Source organism: Arvicola amphibius, chromosome 10 (genome assembly GCF_903992535.2).
Source record: "Arvicola amphibius chromosome 10, mArvAmp1.2, whole genome shotgun sequence".
Taxonomy (NCBI): domain Eukaryota; kingdom Metazoa; phylum Chordata; class Mammalia; order Rodentia; family Cricetidae; genus Arvicola; species Arvicola amphibius.
The window spans coordinates 83,113,625-83,135,922 of NC_052056.1; the positions used below are offsets into that span (position 1 = coordinate 83,113,625).

Consider the following 22,298-nt stretch of genomic DNA (forward strand, 5'->3'; position numbering starts at 1 on the left):
GTGGGTCCTTGAAAGCACTATGGTCTGTGTGCCCCTGGGTACTGTGGCTAGCTTGACTCAAGCCATATGAAGACACACAAGCTGGAACTTCAGCCTTTGGGGTGAGAACTGCTGACAGCTGGGGCATGGTTAGAGCCGCAGGGGGCAGAGCAGAGGAGAGCATGCTGCCGTCCACAGATGGAGGGGCACAGGCTCTGCTGTGACAGGACACGCATGCGACAGGCCCTGCGGGTAGCAGCCTACTGCCCGCATCTGCCACACGCTCAGCCAAGCGGGGAGAACAGACAGGATGATGCCCGCTGAAGCTGCCTGAGGCAAACGGGGGACAGGAAGAGTCCTCGAGCCCTCCTGTCCCACCTGTCCACACCCATGGCAGGGGCTCTTCTGCTGCTGTCTTCACCAGACACTTGGTCCCTGTTACATCTGGCTCCACCTTGATATTTACCAGCACATCCCGATATCCTGTCATTCACTTGTCCTTAGCCATCCCCCACACCCCCCACTTGGTATTTTGAGACAGGGTTTCTCTGTGTAATGGCCTTAGCTGTCCTGGAATTTCTTTGTAGACCAGGGTGTCCCTGAACTGAGACACCTGCCAGCCTCTGCCACCTGAGTACCAGGATTAAAAGTGTGCACCTAGCCATTTTAAACTGAAATAAAATACTGTACTGGCTTAGGAAGATGAATGGACAACTCCTCTAAAGGTCATGCCCAGACTGGGTATGGTGGCAAGACACCTGTCATCCCAGCGCTGGGGAGTCTGGGCAGGAAGATTCTACAAGCTCAAGGCCAAGCCGGGCTATGCAGTGTGATCCACTTACAAAACACCAAAAACAAAATCAAGGTTACACCCACTAAATCTACACTGAGCTAAATCATACTCAAGAGGAATGAAGACACGCACCCCAGAGCAACCCACTCATGAGTGTTCCTGACAAACTGCTTAAGCCACACAGATATGCACAGACTATCGCCATCTAAATCACAGAGCCCTGACCCTCATCCCCGAACAGAAAAGCCCCCAAAACACAGTGCAAGAGAGGCCAGACACAGTGGCCACATCCCATTCCCTTTAGGACACTGGACTGGAGCATCAGTGAACACCACAGCTGGGAAGGGGGTGGGGTCTCCTCTAGGGTGATGGTCTGATCTGTAGCGACACTGTGAGACACTGAAAACACCAGTGTCACAGGACTGTGTGCGCTACGTGGCAAGCTGTTGGCCACGCTGTCACAGCTTTCTGGGGCTACAAAGAGGAAGGTGGGCTATGATGGAGGGGACCACCACGACACGGCCCTTGTTTCCCAGGAGCAGTAAAATCTGGGGAGCACCGTGTCCCCTCCATCTGTGTACAGGTAGAAAACAGTTCCATGTTCCAGCGCTGGCTGAAACCTGGACTTCTGTGTGTGTGCAAGCTGTGAATCTAGTACGTGACCAGCACACGACGGGACCACGTGCCTCAGTTTCCCCATTCTCTCCAGGCAAGCATAAAGCTAGAAGAGCACCCCAGAGCTGGAGAGATGGCTCAGAGAAGCAGGGTTTGGGCCCCAGCACCCAGCTCCTAACAGGCCTCAGTTCAGCACCCAAAGATTCCATGTCCTCTTCTGGCCTCTGTCCTCGGGTGCCTGCGTGAATGTGGTGCACATATGCTCAGGCTGGTGTACACACACACATAAATACCCGGGCAGGAGAGATGGCTCGGTGGTGCACTGCTCTTGACTGAAGTTTGATTCCCAGAACCCATGTCAGGGGACTTACAACTGCCTGTAACTCTGGCTCCAGGGGATCAGATGACCGCTGGCCTTCTCATAGTACCAGAACTCACGTGCATATACTACACGTGGCCACATAAGTAATAAATCTTAAAAAAAAAAAAAAAAACAACAACAACAAAAAAAACCCTCTGACTATCTCTGTCCACAAGACAAAAAGCCCATTGGTCCCCACACTCCCTGCTCCAGGGCTGTGAAACCACTGAACATTAGCTTAGATGGCCACAGGGCCTTTGTGTTGGCTCTCCTGTGCTCAGATGGCTTCCCCTTTACACTTCACTAAGACCAATGACCATGCGCAAGAGCTGCCTCCTTCAGAAGACTCACACACACCACCCTTTCTTCTCACCTCACCAGCCTCACCAGCACCAAGCACTCGTGAACTGGGGCCCTGCTAGTCCTGTGCCCGGTACCTCCAGGAGCCTGCCCAGTACACGCTGCACCAAACACCACGGGCCTGGCCCCTGGGTCCAGGGTCGGACAACAAAGCAACTCTCGGGATACTTCTGTACCTACTGCAGGTGGGGAAAGCGAGCTGGGAGAGGGCGGGGTGCTTTCCAAGGCCCAACCCTGCTGGAAAGCACCAGGCTCCTCCTCTGGAAGTGAGGGGACTGCAATCCAAGCCTTCTGCAAAATCCAGGCCAAGCTCTCCCAGAGAAGCCTGAGTTAGGCCTGATGGGCTCACCCGGAGTTTACAGACAGCAGCCAAGGCTGGTGGGGCAGCTGACGCTCTCATTTCTCCTGCCATCCCTGACCCCCCATGGTGTGGCTGGTAAAGGACTGGTGGTAAGCTTCTAGCCAGGAAGTCTAGCTGCTCCCTGAGAGCACAGGTGAGCCCCAGGGCAGCGGACTGTAGGTCCCACAGGGCCTGACCAGCCAGGTGTCCTGAGTTCCAGCCCGGAAGTTAAACAGCAAGCAAGAAAGCCATCAAGCACCAGAAAGGGAGGAAAGGCCACTACTGGCTGGTGCTACCGGAGACGGAACAGGAACAGAGGGGGCACCAGCCTAACCAGGTCCTAGACAAGTCTGAGGAGGGGGCTAGTATTCAGGGTGGCGCCCCCAGGCCCAGCTCTGTGGCCTATGAGCCTACCGTCCAGACACTGAAGGAGGACGCTGGTGCCACTTGCGGCTTTGTGGCACTCTCATCTCAGTAGAGACCCTGGTGGTACCGAAGCTGACACGGGGCCATGTGTCCCTGCTGTGCTTGACAGGACACCGGGCACTCAGAAACCCGCTGGTCAGCTTCTGCTTATCCAGGACCATCTGTTGCCCATCTGCCGTATGTGGGCCCTACCAGAGGAGTCCTAGGGGAGCACATAGGGCCCACAAAGCATCCACTTCAGATCTACCAGTCCCAAGGGGAAAGAAGAGCCAGGGGAAGCAGGAAAGGCCCTGTGTGGGCCGGTCTGAAGGTCATGGTCTCCTCCTGTGCTCTGCCGGAATTTTTCAGAGACTTGAGAGAAGAGAAAACAGACTTTGCTGTTTGCAGTCAAAATAAACAGAGCACACTGCCTCATCACAAAACATCTCCTGCAGCTGCCCAGAGGCGGGTGGGGCCATCTAAATGTGATCAGGGAAGGGTTCCAGGCCTGCCCTTGAGTGCCCAGATGGTCTCACCTAAAACACGGTGCCCCTGGGGCAGGGAGGGTCCAATCAGAATGCTCCCCAAAGACCGGTTATCACTTCAGAAATGAAGCTGGGGTGACTGCATGGTCTGGGCCCTTGACGGGATCATGTCAATCAATGTCCCTACCGCTGGCATCTTCACTCCCATCACTGAATGACCTGGTTTGCACGGTCCTGCATGCACCTGGCTTGCTCCTACCCAGGGCCTTTGCATCAACTGTTCCCACCACAGAAGGAAGAACTGGGTCCCTCCCTATGTCCCAGACCTAACCCAGGGCCCTGTGCATGAGACCTTGCTGGGCAGCTATGCTGATGTCAGAGAGACTGGCATCACTGAAGGAAGTAGGAATTTGGACAAAGAGGCGGCTGGGATCAAAGTGCTGTGTCTACAAGCCAAGAACTCCAGGGAACCATCAGCAGTGAAAGATACTGGGTGGGTAATTGTCAGGACACCTGGATGTGAACCTTCTGCCTCCATTACTGATTCTTCCGGCCACCAGGTCCAGTTCACAGCTGGTGGACACCAACACACACCACTAGCACATTGTCCCCCTGAGACTTCTATGGCCACCTCACTTCTAGATCTCAGCTCTAGAGTACCCCAAACGGGTCTTCCTTCCACTGCTCCCTTCTAAAATGAACTCACTGGTGGTGGTCTGAATAAGAATGGTTCCCATAGGCTCGTATTCATAGCTTGACTGCTTAATTCCCAAGGACTGTCTCTATTGGAAAGGATTAGAAGGAGGTGTGGCCTTGTGAGAGGAGGTGTGTCACTGGGGGTGGGCTTTAAGGTTTCAAAAGCTGAGCCAGGTTCAGGCTCAGTATCAAGTGTGTGTGTGTGTGTGTGTGTGTGTGTGTGTGTGTGTGTGTGTGTGTGTGTGTCTGTCTGTCTGTCTGTCTATGGAGAAGGATGACGCTCCTCAACTACTTCTCTAGCACCATGCCTGCCATGCTTGCTGCCATGATTCCCACCTTGATGGATGGTATGGACTATATCCCTAAAACTGTAATCAAGCCCCCAATTAAATATGTTCTGTTCTAAGAGTTGCCTTGGGTGCCGAGCGGTGGTGGCGCATGCCTTTAATGCCAGCACTCGAGGCAAAGGCAGGCGGATCTCTGTGAGTTCGAGGCCAGCCTGGTCTACAAGAGCTAGTTCCAGGACAGGCTCCAAAGCCACAAAGAAACCCTGTCTCAAAACACCCCCCCCCCCAAAAAAAACAGTTGCCTCTTCATAGCGATACATAGTGACTAAGACACCTCCACTTCTGGTCTCAGTCTCATGTTGGCCCCCACAAACCAGCCACAGACTTCAAGGCAGGCAGGCAGGGCCACCTGTGTTGTCTTGGCAGATGGATGGTGCTCCCTGTGTTGGCAGGACTGCCCAAGGTTCTCACTCACCTGCCCTTGTCACCTCCCTCAGGCTCGTCCACCTCATCAGCGCTGCAAGTGGCACTGGAGTCACTGTCCTGGGGGGCACCCGAGCTGGAACTCTTGGTTGCAGCAACCTTGCTTCCAGCCTCTTCCACCTTGAGTGGTGGCTCAGACACAGCCTCAACGGCCTCTGTGCCCTTGTCCTTGTCCTCGGGCTCCTCCTCAGCCTCCTCCTTGTGGTCACTCTTCACACTCCTGGGTGGCTCCTCAGGGGCTTCGGGCTCCTCTGCCTTTCCCACATCGATCACCTCTTCACCCTCAGATTTCTGCTCCTTGGCATCCTCTGTCTGAGGAACTGCAGCCACCTGGTCTTCTTGTTCGTCCTCAGGAACAGCAGCCGTGGGTGCAGCAGGTGACGGGGGAGCTACTGGGGATGGTGGACTACTGGCGTCAGGGGCTGGGCAGGGCTCAGTGGGGGCCGTTGCAGGTTCTTCTGGCGGAGGGATAAGTGGCTGGGTGGTAGCAGGCAATGCCTCAGTGCTGGTGGGCTTGGGCCCATTTTGCCCAGTGTCCTTGGTAGCCTCCATGCGTGGGGATGGGACACTCTCGGTATCAGAGCTGTTGTTGACAGCAGCTATATGCAGAGGAAAAGCAGAGGGGGATGGGCTGCTATGTGGGAGGTGACAGCACTCCCAAAAAATACCAGAACAGTCCTGGGCTCCTACACACCTAGGTGAGCCTTGTCTCTCCCACATCCCTAAAGATCCTTCCCAGGCTGCCCAGCCTGCAACTTCAGCTTCTCCTTCCTCTGTTCATAGACTGGCCAACCCGACCCCTGGTCTCTCCAGTAGCCAGTGCCTCTATAGGGCCAGTCCAAGGACAGCCTCAAAACAGGCCTTCATCTGGGTCTGAAGACATAATCTGACCTCCATTTGGCTCAGGGCCCAACTTTTGGTACTCCCATGGGAAACTCGGGGCTTCTCTCAAGCTTCAGTTTTCCTACCCATAGGACAGGGAACCAAACGGCCATGGAGGCCAGAGAAGGAGCATGCCCACTGCTCCTGCTCCGCGGGTTTTCCATGCTGTGTGTGTGTACACGTACACACGCACGTGGACGAAAGCAGAGACCCAGCTGCAGCCCTGACTACATAGCTTTTCTCATCTTTGGGTCTCATGTCCCTCCATTTTCTGCAAAACAGACACCTGGAAACAAGGCTGGGGACAGAACAGGGAAAAGGACCTGGAGCAAACCCAAGAGAAAAAAGCTAAGCAGGGCACACTAACCACAGCACGGGAAACAAACGCTGTGCACAGAAAAATGCAGAGGGCAAAGCAACATACAGCGAGGCACAGGGAGAGAGAGATATATGATCTCAGACACCCTACTGTCCCCGCACCCCCAGCTCAGCCACAGCCACATTCTTACCTGGGCCACTGCACTCCCCCACTCTGGGAACATCATTCCCAGAGGACTGTAAGGCTGGAAAGAGAGTTAGAGAAGGGTTAGAATTGAGGTGGCAATAATCCTGTGGAAAGGGATGGGGTGTGGCTGACAGAGGGCAGGGGGCCACAGCAGTTTCCACAGGACCTCCTTACTCAGCTCCCAACGGAGGCCCTGGCCACCCACAGCTACGATGACCTGCAGCCCGCACAGGCAAGGTATGTCCGTCCAGGGTCAACAGAGCCCTGGCCAAGTGCCAGGGACACAAACCAACAGGAGTTTCTTGTCAGTCAGTCCCCAGGCTCTTTCGTTTGTCAGTGCCTTTGGAGTCTAGAGAAGGACACCCCTCCCAGAAATGGTGTCAGTAACACCAACAGGGAACTGGCCATGGACATGCAGGGCATGTGACCCTCAGAAACCTCAAGATCGGGGTACTCCTTAGCACACTGACAGGTAAGGAAACAGAAGCTGCCTGGGCCAGAGTGCGTCTGACCTCTGGGCTTCCTCCTCACGGCCCAACAACAGGAGGCTGAGGCCACTGAAGTCCTGTGGACAAGCAGACAGGCCCCTCTTGGCTGTGGGTGTCTACTACTTGCTGTCAGGCATGTCCACACCAGCAGCCTTCAGTCAGGCAGGGCCGTGACAGCTGTGGCTGGGCCCCACCCTAAGTACTTCCCAAGTACTGGAAAGGACTAGCTAGAGGCTCAGCTCTGCATTGGGCCAGAGACATCGACCAGGTACTCAGGGTGTTCACCAAGCATGCTCACGGACTATGACACAGTGGGCACTTCACAGCCCGTGACAGGAAAGAGCACAGGCCCCTTCCCCTGGAGGTCACAGAGCATAGAGCTGGGACCAAGCTGCCAAACCAGGTCTCAGGAGACCTGGAGTGACTTCTCCACGCCTCAGTCTCCGGTGCTCACGGTGTCACCGCCTCCTCGGGCTATGGAGACAGAGATGAGCTTATATGACTGCCATGACCATTACCATACAAGGAGGTTCTAGGTCAATTGGTTCCTGTCCTGCAAAGGCAGGGCCTCGCACAAATACTTGCTAGACCTAAGTCACATCATGGTCCCCAGGAGGGTGTTTCCCTAGGACTCTGATTCCCCACACTGAAGATAGGCCCAGTAATCTTGGGTGTGAGAGGCTAGCTGGAGCCTTCCACACTGCTGTCCCAGGAATCCCCAGATGATAAAAGAGGCCTCAGAAAGTCTGGCCCAGCTCCTAAGGAGGTTGTGACCTCCCCTTCCCCAATATCTGGGGCTCAGTCATTCCCTACTCTTGCAGGCAGTCTGTCTCCACAGTGGCCCCTCCTTGCTATGTCCACCTTGCTCATGAGGATGACCCGGAAGGCATTCAATAAAGGGCTCGGGTCTTTGTCACCAGCCTAGGGCCCAGCCTGGGTGCTGAGAGGACTCGTGGCCTGGCCTCCCGGGGTCACTCCAGGCCCTACGGTGAAAGCATGTGAACTATGGGGAGGCGAAAGCAAGAAGCCTAGTCAGGGTTCCTCTGTGGTCAACCCCAAGGCTGGCCCAGGGAACCAGGGAATGCTCAGGAAGACAGAGACACCGAACCGGGGGGGGGGGAGGGGGGGCATGTGTGTCCACTCCCTTCCCGCTGAGGACAGCGACTTCACCTTCTGTCTCCTCAGCCAGCTCTTCCTCATTGGCACTGGCGCCAGACGCCTCCATTTCCTCGTCCTCAGCAGCAGGTGGGAAGGCTGTCTCCTCACTTGCTGCCGCCGGGGTCTTCTTTTTCTTCCTCCGTGCATTCCTCTCCTTCTCCTGGGACAGGACAGCAGTGGTCAAGGCTGGAGAGAAACATGCCTGCGGCCCAGTCAAAGCGACAAGGGCAGGGAACCTGGTTGTGTGGCTGTACAGGCAACCTTCCCACTCGGCCCAGAGTGGCCACACAGGCCAGGGCTATTTTTATCATAGAGGCTTCATAGTGCAGTGTGTCCCAGTGGGACACTGGGCACGGGCTGGGCCAGCATGGGAAGGCCATAGTGTCACAGTGCATACTCAGGGCACTGTGGCTGGTAGAGGAACTGTGAATACAGACTCAGCCGAACACAAGAGGGCCTCTGCCCTCAAAGCCAGCGACACACGCTAAAGGACTCGGGGGACTGACGAGGGGCCACGGCGGGACTAGACAGGAATATAGAGGGCACAGGGCCAAGTCAGCTGGACGGGTGATCAGGTTTCTAATGGAAGGTGACAGACACTTGGAGTGCAGGTCTGAGCACAGAGGGAGCATCCAGGCAAGGTCCTGGGGTGGGGATGACCATCTTCAGTCTTGCCTTTCCCCAGGGCCTAGCTTTTCTCTCCCAGCAGGGGGGCATTTAACATCTCCAGGCTGAACTTGTGTGCCCTACCCTGAGCTGGGCAGAAGTCTAGAAGAGCCAAGGCTTCCCTAGGCTTGGTGTGCAAAGTGGAGTCAGTGCACAAACAGATCTCATACTGACCAGGATTGCCTGTGGGGGATACTCTGCATCTACCATGCTGCAAACCTGGTCTGGTGTGAGGGAAAGGGTGTGGTCTGAGGGGCCTAGCGATGCCCCTGGTTCGGCACCACCCAAAGGGAGTCCAGGTAGGACCTCCACAGATACAGTCACTGAGGACAGGCTAAGTGGGAAGAGGGTGTGGAGGGCAGAGACACAATGCAACTGAGGATCTTCTCAGGAAGAAGACTGAAGACAGGAGAGGGGAACACAGACCAAAAAAGGACAACATCAGTAGCTGGTAAGAGACAATAGTTCTGCTGCGTCTGGCTGGTGACATTCTGTCCTGGAAATACAGCACATCCATGCTCTGGGGCGATGGCCTGCTGTCTCCACTGCCACAGAGCACAAGGCTCTGAAGTACAGACATGCCATCTCAAGTCCCAGAGACAAGGATCCTGGGACACAAGAACAAAAGGGGAAATACGTGCTGCCCGCTCATCACCACCTTTAGGCTTGTCCTGACTACACACAGACCTCATGGGACATCTGCCCTGCCACCCACACCCACACAGGGCCTGGTCTTGGCACCTCCCAAGAGGCCCAGGCTCCAGTCTGCGGGCACAAGGATGTTGTGGCATGTGGCTGGGGATCCCCTTCCTTTGTCTATCTTTAGCAACAGGAACTAGGCAGCAGGTTGCAGGGATACTCACAGGAAACGGGAGCTCATTGGCCCGCCAGAGCCATGGGCAGACGACACAGCACACCCTGTGTTTCTAGAGCCTATGGAAAACCCAGCCATAGCCTCAGCACCAAGGGGCTGGTAGGTAGGCCCGTGAAAGTGACATGTTGGAGATACAAACACAAATCACACCTGGCATTTACTAAGTACCCGGAATCTGCAAGGCATACAGTCACGAGACTGCACAGAGTTACCCTGCCGATCAGGGTGTGTCGCCCCTGCTTCCAACACTCCAGGCATTCCCTAACACCTGGACTGGGCCCTCCATCTCTAGTCCTGCCACTCTGCACGATCTCAGTCTGCTCCAGCCCCCATGCCGGCCCCAGGGACTTCGCACAGGCCGTTCCCTGCCTCGACACCCTTTCCCCAGATCGCGGACACTCACTTCCTCAACTCTTTGCTCCCACGTCATCTCCCCAGAGGCCCTCTCTGATCTCCCTGGGGGAATTAACCAATGCTCTCCAACCCTCACTCTCTCTAGATCCCTGTCTCGGTATCTTTAGACCACATGCTGGAAGTTCTTGACCAGACTTAACTCCTCATCAACTGGGGCCTCTGCCTGCTCTGCCTGCTTTGCTCCCACATGTGGAGTAGAGCCAGGCACTCCATAACCATGTCACTGCACAAACGATCCTCAGAGACAATGACAGCTACTCGGCGAGGCAAAGCTCAGAGCTAAGGAGGGCTGCCTGCTAGAGTTCAAGTACATCCCTGCCCGGAGCGTCTCCCAGCAGCCACAGAGAGAAGATTGCAGAAGGAAGCCAGGCCAGCAGGGCCGAGACCCAGATGACACACTGAGCAACCTGGAGGCCGAGCCCCGAGGGCCAGGACACAGACAAAAGGGCAGCCTTCGGCCACATGGAGGGGGAGGGAGACCTCAGAGAGGACAAGGCTGCCAAATGTTACATAACCTGCGACACAGGGCTCCGCCCAAGCTCCCGTTTCCTGATGAGTCTCCAGCAGCCATGTGCAGGCCAGGCCTGGGGTGAGCAGGAGGGGACACCCACTGACCTCCTGTCCTCCCCCGCCCCCACTCCCTGGGTGGCCGAGAGTAGTATGCCTTCCTACACTCAGATGGTGCTGGGCCAGCAGCCATTCAGGACTCACAGGTAGAAATGACCCTCTTGTTCTTGTGATTTTCCTTTTCAGACAGGGTACTATAGCTCAGGCTAGCCCTGAACTCCTGATCTTCCTGCATCAAACCGCCTGTGTGCTGGGACTATGGACATGGACCATGCCCAGCCTGACCACCGTCTAGGGGCAGCCAGACGTTGAAGGGGCGGAAAGCAGACAGCGCATGTCAGGGGTTTCTACAAAGGCCAGTTCACATACTCGCACAATGGGGTGCCTGCCCTGGACTGGGCTATCTGCTCTTGAGGTTGGCTGGGGAGGGAATCAGGCAGCCTCTATAGGCAACTACCAGGGCAGCTACCTGAAAGACAAACCAGGGACAAGGACCTCCTTCCCGAGCACCTCTTCAGTAGCTCATCCCACAATGGAGTAGCCAGTTCCTCAGGAAACTCCAGCCACACCTTTGCCCTCTAGACACTAACTCTGTTCTACTTGGTGACCTGGGCCAAATGCTGGACTTTCCACAGTGGACGGCACTGGCTCCTCACATACTCTCCAGTAGGTGCTTCCCCCCGCTCCTGTTTTATTTATTACACAGGTGGAACTGAGGCCTGGAGGCCAAGCCGTGTGCCCTGAGCACCAGCCACAGGACAGCAGAGCCAGGGTACAGACCACCCACTGGCCACGAGCCCACTGTACTTTGGAGAGAGTAGCTCAATGCACGCATGCACGTGTCCATCTCCCACCTGGGATAGGCACAGGACACTTAGAAGACACCTGTACCCTGAGCCTTCTGCCACCATCACCCCAAGACTGGCAAGTCGCCTCACGGCCCCTTCTAAAAACTGCACTGGAACTTCTGAGGAAGACCCCCTCCCCAGAGTCCTCTGAGTCTATTGTTATCCCTCCCATTTTAGTCAGAGAAACTGAGGCACAGAGAGGACAAGACACTTGTCCAAAGCCACACAGCCTACAAGTGACAGACCCTAGATTCACACACACAGGTCTCCTGGGCAGTGTCTATCAGCACACAGTCCTTAATGGCCATTGCTGCATAGTGACGGCAAGGGCCTCACATGGCCAGAGGACAGGGTTGAGACATAAGTGGCAAGGAGGAGTATAACTAACAGCAAGAGGCAGGGAGCCCCACGAAGTACTTCCCCCCCGCAGGCACCTCCGTTCTGACCCACAAGACCACCTGCAGTCCCTCACCTTCTGCTCGGCCACACAGGTGCCCAACTCACAAGCTCAGATCTAGCCCCTCCCTCTAACCCACTGGGCACTCAGGTCTACTGTCCCACTGGGGGTCCTTGGGGGCAGAGGGAAAAGTCCCCGGGGAACACAAAGAGTTGGGCGGTCATACACTCAGAGGAACCTGAAGTGGAAGCAATGGCTGGGCCACGAGGACGGCCTCTGCAGCCCTAGTGAGCTTCTGCACGGGGCCAGAGGAGAGCTCTGGTGGGATGCCGCTATCTCTGTAGCATGCCATGCCGTGGTACTGCTGTGCAACCTGCTCCGGGCCTCAGCAGGCTGCAGGAAGAGCAATGCATCTTCAGTTGTGTGGAAGTCCGCACGACTTTAAACCCATGGAAGGATGAATGCAAGGGCCCTCCTAAGCCTCTGACCACAATGGGACATTGAAGGCAGGGGTGGCTGTACACTTCTACTACCAGGCCCCAGTTTTTCCAGCCCTAAGATGATGACGATCACAAGTGTGTCCAAGATGAGAGAGAGGATAGAGGGATGGCGAGAAGGTAGTGGGGTCTCCCCAAGGCCCTCAAGGCCCTCATGGCTGCCAAAGAGATCCTACATGCACCTTGCAGTTTTCAGTGTGGGATGCGTCTGGCCCCACGTCCTCCTCCGGACTTTGAGTCTTGGGACCCTTTCTCTTTCGCTGTAACCCTAATGCACAACGGGGTAGCTAAGCAGAAGCCAAGCTGCTTACTTAGGGCTGTTTGGCCTCTGGGTCTCCAACCCAGGGCACTGAGGGCGGCGGCGGATTCCTGGCTGAGTCAGGGCCCAGCCCACCCTAACCTCCCCATGCAGGCGCCAGGGGCCACATGAGGGAGGCCTGACTGTGGGAGGCCTGGCTGTCCACGGTCCCCAGGGAGCCCAGCCCATGAGTTCTAGCCCAAACTCACCATCTTTAGCTTGTGCTGCTGAAGGATCTCATCCAGGTTCTGCCTCTTCTTGTAGTTGAAGTAGAAGTTCTTACACTGGGACACGGTCTTGGATCCCACCATGCGGGCGATGGCTGACCAGTTCCTCCCATGTTCCAGGAGGCCTGTGGGTGGAAGACAGGTGAGGGCTCATGCCAGTCCAAGACCAAGGAGCACAGAGCACGGACAGGGATCAGGGAAATGACGACGGTGACAGGCATGGCCCCAAGTGAGGCCTCGTTTAAGATTCTAGGGGGCAGAACACAGAAGTGCCCCCCCCCCCCGTCTCTCCCTCCCCCATTGGGCGGGGAGCTATGGTGACCCAGCCCCGACTCTGCACAGCTGCAGCGAGGCCTCAGGAGAGCGAGGCTGTTTTCCGGTCTCACCGTAGGTGAAGAGGAAAAAAGCAGTGGGAGAGCAGAGGCTGGAGCAGGTCCAAGCTGAGGAAGGGAGCAGGGTGAGCTTAGGCCCTCACATGTAAGGGGCCACACCAGACTCAGGGCCCACCTGGCCTGGCCGAGCTCAGCAGCCAAGGATGGATCTTTCTCAGCTCACAGCCTGAGACCACACGGGGAAGAAACTCCAGCTCGCAGGCCCGCCCAGCCCACCAAGGCCACAGACCTCCCTGCCCATGAGCTCCGAGATCCATATGGAGTGGCATACACCGTTCAGCTCTGAGGCCACAAACGCTGAGCTGGAAGGCCACTTGGACCCTCTGTTCACACCTCAGCAACCTTCAGTGGGCTCCAGCTTCCCTGAAGGCAAAGCTGGCCACTTTCCCATGGCAGTGACAGAACCTGCCCCTGGGGGTGGAGGTTAGGAGGCGGAATGACAGCGCCAGAACCACTCTGTAATAACGCCCAGATGATTTCCCATCACTGGGCTTCAGTCATTTTCCTCTACACAAGTCAAGTTCAAGCTCAACACCGGGCTGTAACTGTAACTGCTGGGAAGGAAAACAAGGGGAGGGTGGACACACAATGACTATCACCCTCACCCACCCCTCATTCAAACCCCAGCTGGTGGTGGCTTACAAACAAAGGAAGCAGCAAAACCCCCAAATACACCAGCAAGTGGCCCCCTAGGTCTGCATAGTATTGAATAAAGTCTGTCTTGCCCCGCCCCCACACCCTGGTCCAGACTGGGACTGTGAGTTTCCCACCCACCTCAACCCAGCTCAGAAATGGGTCTGAAGCCTCCGCTTCCCACTGTAGCAGCCTCAGGGGCCCCATGGTATGGAGGAGGCACTGGACAGCCAGGCCACCTGCTGGCCTGCAGTGACCACAAGAGCCACGTGGCTCCATAGCTGCTTCTCAGGGATCCTCAAGGACAGGAGGCAGGGAGGGCCAGGGCTCGGGATCAAGTGTAACTCAGCCCCTGACCTTTCCCTCCACCCGCGCCAGCAGCAGCTGCCACTTCCAGAACCTGGCGGCTGGGGCTGCGTTTATTTATATTTCCCGAGCGCGGGCCAGGAGGGCCCGACAAACACGTCAGGCTGCGAGGGATCGCAGGCCCGGAACCCCAGGGCAAGTCTCCATTTGGAACTGTTGGGGGTGGGGTGACCCTGGGGAACAGACATTTCCAAATTCAGTTAAGTCAACAAGGAGTTGGGCGGCTGGGTCCCTTAACTAACTCAGCTTATAAAAGTAAGAGATGGACAGGGTGGGGGATGACACTTAGCTGTTCCTGAACACATGTGGTCATCAAGGATCACTGGGCAGAGGTGTTGGGGAGCCCCTCCCAGAGCATGCCACACAGTCCTGGGAAGACACAAGCTTCCTCACGCTGGGTGCCGTGCACAGGAGCACTCCACATCCCACAATGAGCACTCAGCCTAGCTGTTCTGTCTACCCTGGGGAACCCTTCTGAGAATGCCCCAGCCAAGCCTGGAGCCCAGATGAGTGCAGCCTCCTTCTAGGAGATCCTGGCTGCACCTAGAAAGGCAAAAAGAGGTACCAGGGAAAGAGGAGCCATGGCCACGGGTTCAAAATTCCAAGGCCCCCCCCCCCCCACACACACACTTCCAGCCACAATTTCCTGTAGCCTCGTCAAAGTCACTGTCACCAGTCAACCCCACCCTCCAGCCCGATCCCCAGCCGGGGGCCACTCACATCCTCTCATCTGCGTCTCCCCCTCGGCCAAGTTTTCTGGAAACATCCGGCTAGAAGGATGCTCCAGGGAGTGGAGCGGTGATCAGGAGGCTGTGGCAGCAAGGCTGCTCAGGGCTTCTTGCTGATATGCCCTGGCTGTAGCTCCGATCACATCCTCAGGAGCAGTGAGGGTAAGAGCAGGCACTGGGGGCGGGAGCTGCTCACCACCCCACGGGGCCCAGGACTCCTCCAGCCGCTGCCACCAGCTGCCTCAGTGAGTAGAGCGGTGTCCTTCCCGCTTGGGAGGGGGTGAGGGCAACGACAGCGGGAAGTTGTCAGTTCTGTATGCTGGGTTTCTCTGTGCCAGGCGTCACCAGTGTGCACGCGGCATCCGCAGTTCTTCCAGGCACCAGTGTTCTCAGGGAGGACACTTGGGGAGGGTGCTGGCGGGGAGCCCCCAGACCCACCAAGCCACATGAAATCCAAAGCCCTGGGCAGGACGAACCGGACAGCTGTGTCCCTAAGCGGCCGGGCTGTGGGACCCAGGGCTCCGTGCTCAGCTCTTCTTGCTGCCTGACCCAGCGAGCCGCGTCAGGACTGAATGTGACCTCCAGACGCAGCAGGCGGGGGAGGGCGGGGGCCGGGCACAGGCCCAGGTTCGGCTGGGCGGGCCAACTGGCATAGGCTCCCTCCCTCTCTCCCCATCCGTGGCAGCGTCAGCAGCGGTAAGAACAGACTGAGGGATCCAGAAAAACAGAGCTCCCACCCCCGGCAGGCAGGGAGCAAGCAGCCTCTTCCGGCCGCCCGCCAGCCAGCCTTCCCCGCCAGCCAGCCGGTTCCACCTGCGGTCGCACCCCCCCTTCCTCACAGGCCCCCAAAGCCTGGACCAGCCTCCCAGAGGGCTGTGGGTAGCCAGGGCTGGCTAGCTTTCTATGGGGTTGGGGGTTGGGGAACTTGGAATCTGCTTGGGAGTATTCTGACACCACCAACCATTTGGGGTGGGGGAAGAACCTGGGGGCCCTGGCTGTCTCCTACATCCTCTCCTCTCCGAGAGCACCTGCTGTAAGGTCCCAACAGCTCTCTGGAGGACAAGACAACCGAGCTGCCTCTACAGCAGCATCCGGTCAGGCTGACTTCCACAGCCAGCTCGTCCCTCTAGCCCTTGCCCTTCCATCCTGCTCTAGAAGCCCAGAAGACAGGGACAGGCAGCTCGGAGCTTTCCTGTATCCCTGGCTCTGTGTGCTCAGTCACATCCCAGGCCAGCTAGCGGAGAGATCCCCAGACTGCTGAGAACCCAGGTCTTTCCCATGGAATCCCACTGTGCTCCACAGGGGAACTCCGAAGGGGGCCTATGGGAGCATGTCCCCTGTGGAAATGTCAGTGTGTTCCTGGAAGGAAACCCAAAGGCTCCCAAGGTTGAGGAGCTCCAGAAAACAGACAGTTCTACTGCTTCCAACCACGAGAAGGTCCTAGGGACATTTGCCTATGTCCAGGAAGCATTCTGGTACCTGCTGCCGCTGGCCCTCAGAGGGGTGTTTCATCTCCATAGCATCAACTCCCCCAGACCAGCTCCTCTGCTGCACCCACCCACGACTGCTGCCCTTCCACCTATGGGAGCTAGGGCTACAAGAGACACTCAAGAAAAGAACAAAGCTCTAGACACCCGAGTGTCTGAGGCTGGGATTCATGAGGATCCCATGAGTGTTTACTCTGACTGTGGTCAGGCCTGGGGAATCCTGAGTTGGCTCAAGTGTCCCCAACACTGGGCGCAGTGGCCCCACGTGCTCAGTGCGACTGCTGCTCCAGTCTGCCTTGCGGTCTCGGGTTCTCCCACCCCACCTCTAATTTCTAAGGAAGGAGTTAGAGGCAGCTACTTAGGAAGTGAAATTGGCCAAGACAGGAAGTGAGGCAGGGGGCCTGAGTCAGGGCCTGAAGCTGGCAGAGGACTGAAGGAGCCCAATAGCCACAGTGGGGAGGAGGAAATGGTGGCCATGGTGACCCTTTCTCATGTGCCACCTGGGGCCCATAAAGTGCTCCAGTGGCTCAGGGGCTGTGTGTAAGCATCCAAGTGCCTCTCCTTCCATTTGTGTCTTGAGAACATTCTAGAACTCTCACCTGGACAGCACAAGGGAGGATTGACTCTCCCAGCTCCTCCCTGGAAGAAGCTTAGGAGGTCACCCCACCCCAACCCCTACCCTCAAAGCCACCTCCTTAGACTCACTCAAAACTCTGTCCTGGTCCTCCAGACACATTCTTCTTCAAGAAATGTTGAGTCTGTGCTGGACGCAAGGGATGTATGGTCTCTGAGTGCCAGTATCAGCTGCACAGGTGCTCAGAGACCTCCAGTGTGCCTTGGGGGGCACTGGGAGTCCTGTGAGGGCATCAGGAGAATGACCCCCCCCCCTGAACCTGCCCTGGCCACCTTCTCATCCTCCAGTCTGCTTAGACCCACCTCACACCTGAGATCCCAGCACTTCTACTTGCCAATTACCACTACAACAGAGGTACTCTATACCATGCCAGACATTTGTGAGCTAGTCAAAAGGGTGCCACCACCTAAGGCCATTTACCCACTTCCAGAGCCACAGACCCTGGTCTGCAGGGTCAGAATACTCTGTCCCCAGTGCCTTGGCTGGCTACACACCTGGAGCGGGAAGTCTCACAGAGGCATACTCCTCAACCATGCCACTTTCTCATGGGCAAAGCAGAAACTAATTGTTCATGGGAACATGGGGTCACTACCTGTCTCTTCCCAACAAGGAGTCGGATGCTGGCCCAGAGTAAGGGAAGGCAGGAGCTGACATCTCCTTTAGGACACTGACGAGGGACGAGAGTCTAGCAATACCTGAGTCCATACGGAAGGAGCCCTGCTCTCTCCATGGGAATCATCACAACACAAGAGGCCAAGAACCTCCAGACATGCTCCTCCAGGGCTATCTCCATCCTCTCTCACCATCTACTCACATGGGCAAAGCCCAGCCCTGCACTCATGGCCTCTGAACTCAGCGCACTAGCCACTGGCTGGGTACACTTGACCAGGCTACCTCACTGCTGTGCACAGGGCCCCCTAGGAGATACACAGTGCATTCTTGGAACAGTCAGCCTGGCCTGGCAACAGGGACAGCATGAACTCTGATAGAACAACGGCTAAGCACCGCCCCACCAGGTCTAGGTACTCAACTATGAAAACGCTGAGACCAGACCACATCCACCGGCAGGCAGGGCTCACATGGGAGGGTGTCTATTGAGCAGAGCTGGAACGAGACACTTACCTCTACTGCCTGCCCTGGAAATAGTACTCAGTGCCCTGGTCTAAGCACTGTAGGGGCTCCCTATCCTCCAACCACTGGCTCTGCCCAGGATCAGAACTCCAGGCCAGATTAATGTCTCCCTGGGGAACTTGAGGCCATTGGCCTAGCCCTGCAGCCTCCCCCCAACCCCCACACACCGTGGCTCTTGTCCTAAGCAGGCAGGGAGACAGGTCCCCGAGTATAAGCAATTCCTTAGGAGGCAGCTTCCTGCTCAGGCTCAGGCTCCACCTAGTATGAGCCCAGGAGGGCAGTCCCCTCAGCGCACACACACCACACAGAGACGCTGGTTGCCAGATTCCAGTTCCATCCATCCTCTTCAAATAATAGCCAAACACCCCAACTCCACCATTGTCATCAAAGCCACTGTAGCTCTCCACTGCTGCCTGTCATGTACTCATTGTCTGGGTTCCTAATCGTCTCACTTGAGTGCACCGCTCCCAACACAGGGCTATCTGCTCCACTGGTTGCCCTCCCTCCCTTCCTTCATTACCTGGAAAAACCGTAGCCCTGGGGACCAACCTATTCACTCTCCTCACCACTCAGTCCTGCTCTGCAACTCGAGAGCCTGGGTTCCAATCCCAGGTCCTCACTTCTCAGCTCCATGACCTTGGGTAGCACACTCAACATCTCCGGGCCTCTTTCTTTATCTGCATAACAGCAGCTGCCTCCGAGCAGAAGTGAGATGAAGAGCCTTCCTCCACAGTAAGCTTGCCCTCCACTTGAGGCTCAACAACTGCTTGGCAGGCCATGCCCCTGCATCACCCCCCCAGGATATAGTGAGGATCAGCCATGCTACAGGTACTCACTCAGACCAGATTCCATAGGAGGCTGGGCTGAGACTCCAGCCTGTGAGCTGACTTGCAGTCTGCCACACTGAGTGCCCATCGTATACCAAGGGCTGCACACGTCTGGCTCCTTCCACCTTGGTGAGAAACCTGGAAGGCAGATCTGCCTGCCTCTTTTTAGATAAAGAGTAGATAAACTGAAGCAGAAGTGCGAGGCCACCGGACCAAGGAGCTGAGGAGTTTAGGGGCGGGGAACAGGCCAATATGCCTAAGACATCAGGATCTGATACCGAGGCATCAGAAGGTTAACTATTGACTAATTATTCACTATTTTTTGATCAATAAAATCACATGGATGTGGCTGGGCTGAACAATGCTCCCAATGTAAGTTTTGTATCTACCCAGAAGTTATGCACAGGGAAAAGGGCCTGTGGAAGCAACAGTGTGAACCCGGGGCAAGATGGCCATTCTGATGGGGGGGGCTGACAGGAAGGAAATCTGTGTCTAGTGTGGTGACGCACTTCAATAGCAGTGCTCAGGAGGCAGGGTTGGGAACTTCTGCGAGTTCAAGGCTTGCCCAGGCTACAAAGAGACTTGGGAGGGAGAGAGGGAGGGAGGGAAGGAGGGAGGGAGGGAGGGAGGGAGGGAAGGAGGGGGGGGAGGGAGAAATCCGGAGACATGGGGAGAGGGGTGGCCAGGCCATGTGAGGACAGAGACCAGTCCTATGTGGTCATCACCTGAAGGGGGTGCAGAACCTTCCCTGGAGGCCTTGGAAGGAACAAGGCCCTGCCCCCACTTTGACTTGACAACTCTAGCCCTGAGTGAAGGAGAGAAACAGCTCCCATTGTGTTGGACTAGTCACAGAGATGAAGAAAGTGAGTGGTCGGAGATCACACAGACAGGAAGTCCAACTGGGTTTGTCTTAGGGCTGGGTTCTTCTGCAGCTGTCCTTCACAGCTGGGCTACGGAGGATGCTTGGTGGCTCTGGGGACACCTGGCTGCTTACCTGCCTGGGTTCCCCGAGGGCCTGGCTCACTGTAGGCTCTTACCCCACACTAGGCCAAGAATGGGTGAGTACCATCTGCCTGGGACACAGCTTGGCGGGGGTCATTTTCCTCTCTGAGCTGTCAGCACTCTCTCAGCAGGGTGCTCTGGAACATTCTTAGCCTCTCACCCCCACAGGCAGTGGAAAAGGAGCTACCACGGGCTGTGCGCACCTGCCTCCCCGCCCCCGCCTCCGGAACAGCCATCAGCAGCCACTGTGAGCAGGCATAATTGTCCAGATTGCTGTAATTCACAGCAGCAGCCCGCGCTGGCGCTCACGGCGCTATTTCAAATGTCACTGAGCAGGGCCAGTGCACATGGGCCCCAGGATCACTGGGGACAAGCTCTCGGCCCTCCCTGAAGGCCCTAACCTTGAGACAGTGGCATCAGGGCGCCCCAGCCCAGCTGGTGAGTCATCCCACCCTCCTCCCACCTTCTGATCTGCCCTTCCAAAAGGAAGAGAGCGCGAGCAGCCTCTGGTGTCAGGCAACAGCAGCTATGAGCTGGTGACAGCAGGAGAATACGGAGGATGTGGGGGAAGGAGGGCACCTCCCCAGCAACCGCACGGTCAGTATGCTGAGCCTACATGTGGACAAAAGCAAAGGCGGTCACATGACGTCTCCACAGCAGCTTGCACAGCCCAAGGCAGGGACAAGCCACCACTCTGTCACCCGGTGAGCTCACAGGCAAAGTGTGTGGAGGGGGGTGTGTGTCATACTCCATGTGGTTCACGTAGCCCTGCAGCCTTCATGGTTTTATGAGGAACCCTGAACACAGTGCTAAGTGAGTGCAGCCAGGCGTAAGGACTATAGCATCAGGAGTCATTCCTGTAAGTGTCAGGGCGAAATGACTTCCAGCCACAGACCGGAAGTCCATTAGTGCTGCCTCACCCTTGGACTGATGGGCAGCAGGGACTGATAATTGGTATGGGATTTCCATCTAGGGTGTGGGAAGTTGTAGCACGCCATTGTGGATCTTTGTAGGTGTGTTTTGTTTCGCTGTTTGTTTGAGACGGGGTCTCATGGTGCCCATGCTGGCTTCCCACTTGCTACATAACCAAGGGTGACACTGAACTCATGATCTTCTTGCCTCAGCCTCCCAAGTGCTGGGATGGCAGGCGTGTGCCACCATGTCCAGGTTAACAGACTGCTTTTCAATGGTCAAGTCTGTTACACATACTTTTCAGAGATTAAACCAAGGGAATCGGACCATTACATAAAGACTCTTTAGAATTCATACCACAAACCACAACGTAGACATGCACACACAAAAAAACCAAAGAACTGGCAACATGGCCCCTCTGGGGTGACTGTATACTGCACCCAGCCGGCTAGAGACACTGTCACAGAGCCCCGTGAACAGACTCCCACACTGTGCTTTCTGAGCAATGGTCCTGCCCCCAGGCCATGTCCACCTTGGGTGAGAGAGGGTGCAGGCCAGCAAAGACGCATGCATGTCCAAGTGGAGAATCAGGAACACTAAGAGCATCCTCCTGCTCTCAGGCGGTATGGACACTCCTACTGACCCTCAGCAAACCCCACGAGTGAGGAGCCGGGTCTGAGGACCAGGGCCACAGGTGGCTGTGGTAGCGGCTATGTTAAAGCTCCAGATGAAAGCAATTGGTTCGCACCGCCCACACCACAGACTGAACACAGCAACCTTAGTCACAGAGCAGGGCCTAGGCAGAGGCAGAGCGTGAAGGACGAGGGACAAGTGGCCTGGCCTGGCTTGGCTTCTGATCCTCAGTGTACCACCTCTGGATCTATGGGAGACCTTCAGCCTCAGCTTCTCATCCATGGTAGGATGCAGGGACAGGAGGGGAAGGGAGCAACTTCTCAGAGAGGAGTCAGGGTAAAAGAGGGCTGGCAACTAAGGCAGGACTCAAGTGCAACGCCACACTCAAGTAAGCAGGTGGCTTTCTGTGTCTCTCAGAGAGTACACATGGGAAGTAGGGACAAATGCTTACAGCTGCTAGCTCTGGGACCATCATAAAAGTCGCCTACCCAGAGACCCTTAATGCCTGGCTTTCACTCTTGCAGCCGTCCTAGACTGCACTCCTATCTTAGGGATAGGTAAACTGAGGCTCAGAGATAGGTCACCAAGCTGGAAAGTGAAGGCCTCAGCCATGCTGAATGCGGTTTCAGGGGAGCTTTCGATAATGTTAGGGGAATCCTCTCAAAGGCCAGGTTCTAGTGTCAGGGCTCATAGAGAGGGGCTGGGGATAGGGGTCTTATTTAGCCAGCAGGGTACAACTGCGAGGTGCCAATCTTAGAGGGTATGATAGCCTAGCCCAGCATGTCATAAGGTCACGAGCAGCTTAACACCAGTTCAGGTGAGTCCTTGAATTCAGATGACCCCCTGAATTTGATGTAGACAATTCCATGACTGTCCCCACGGCTGTAGCCCCATGCACTGCAGAACACACTACGAAAACCCAGGCACA

At 56.3% G+C, this 22,298-nt stretch overlaps 1 protein-coding gene across 1 annotated transcript in view; it reads right to left on the minus strand.

The window, feature by feature from the left end:
- Ncor2 (nuclear receptor corepressor 2) overlaps nucleotides 1-22,298 on the minus strand; it is a 155,932-nt gene that overhangs the window by 26,627 nt on the left and 107,007 nt on the right. Inside the window, 4 exon segments of the mRNA XM_038345068.2 lie at nucleotides 4,797-5,403; nucleotides 6,196-6,249; nucleotides 7,850-7,997; nucleotides 12,608-12,750. Of these exon segments, the coding sequence (XP_038200996.1) occupies nucleotides 4,797-5,403; nucleotides 6,196-6,249; nucleotides 7,850-7,997; nucleotides 12,608-12,750 (952 nt within the window).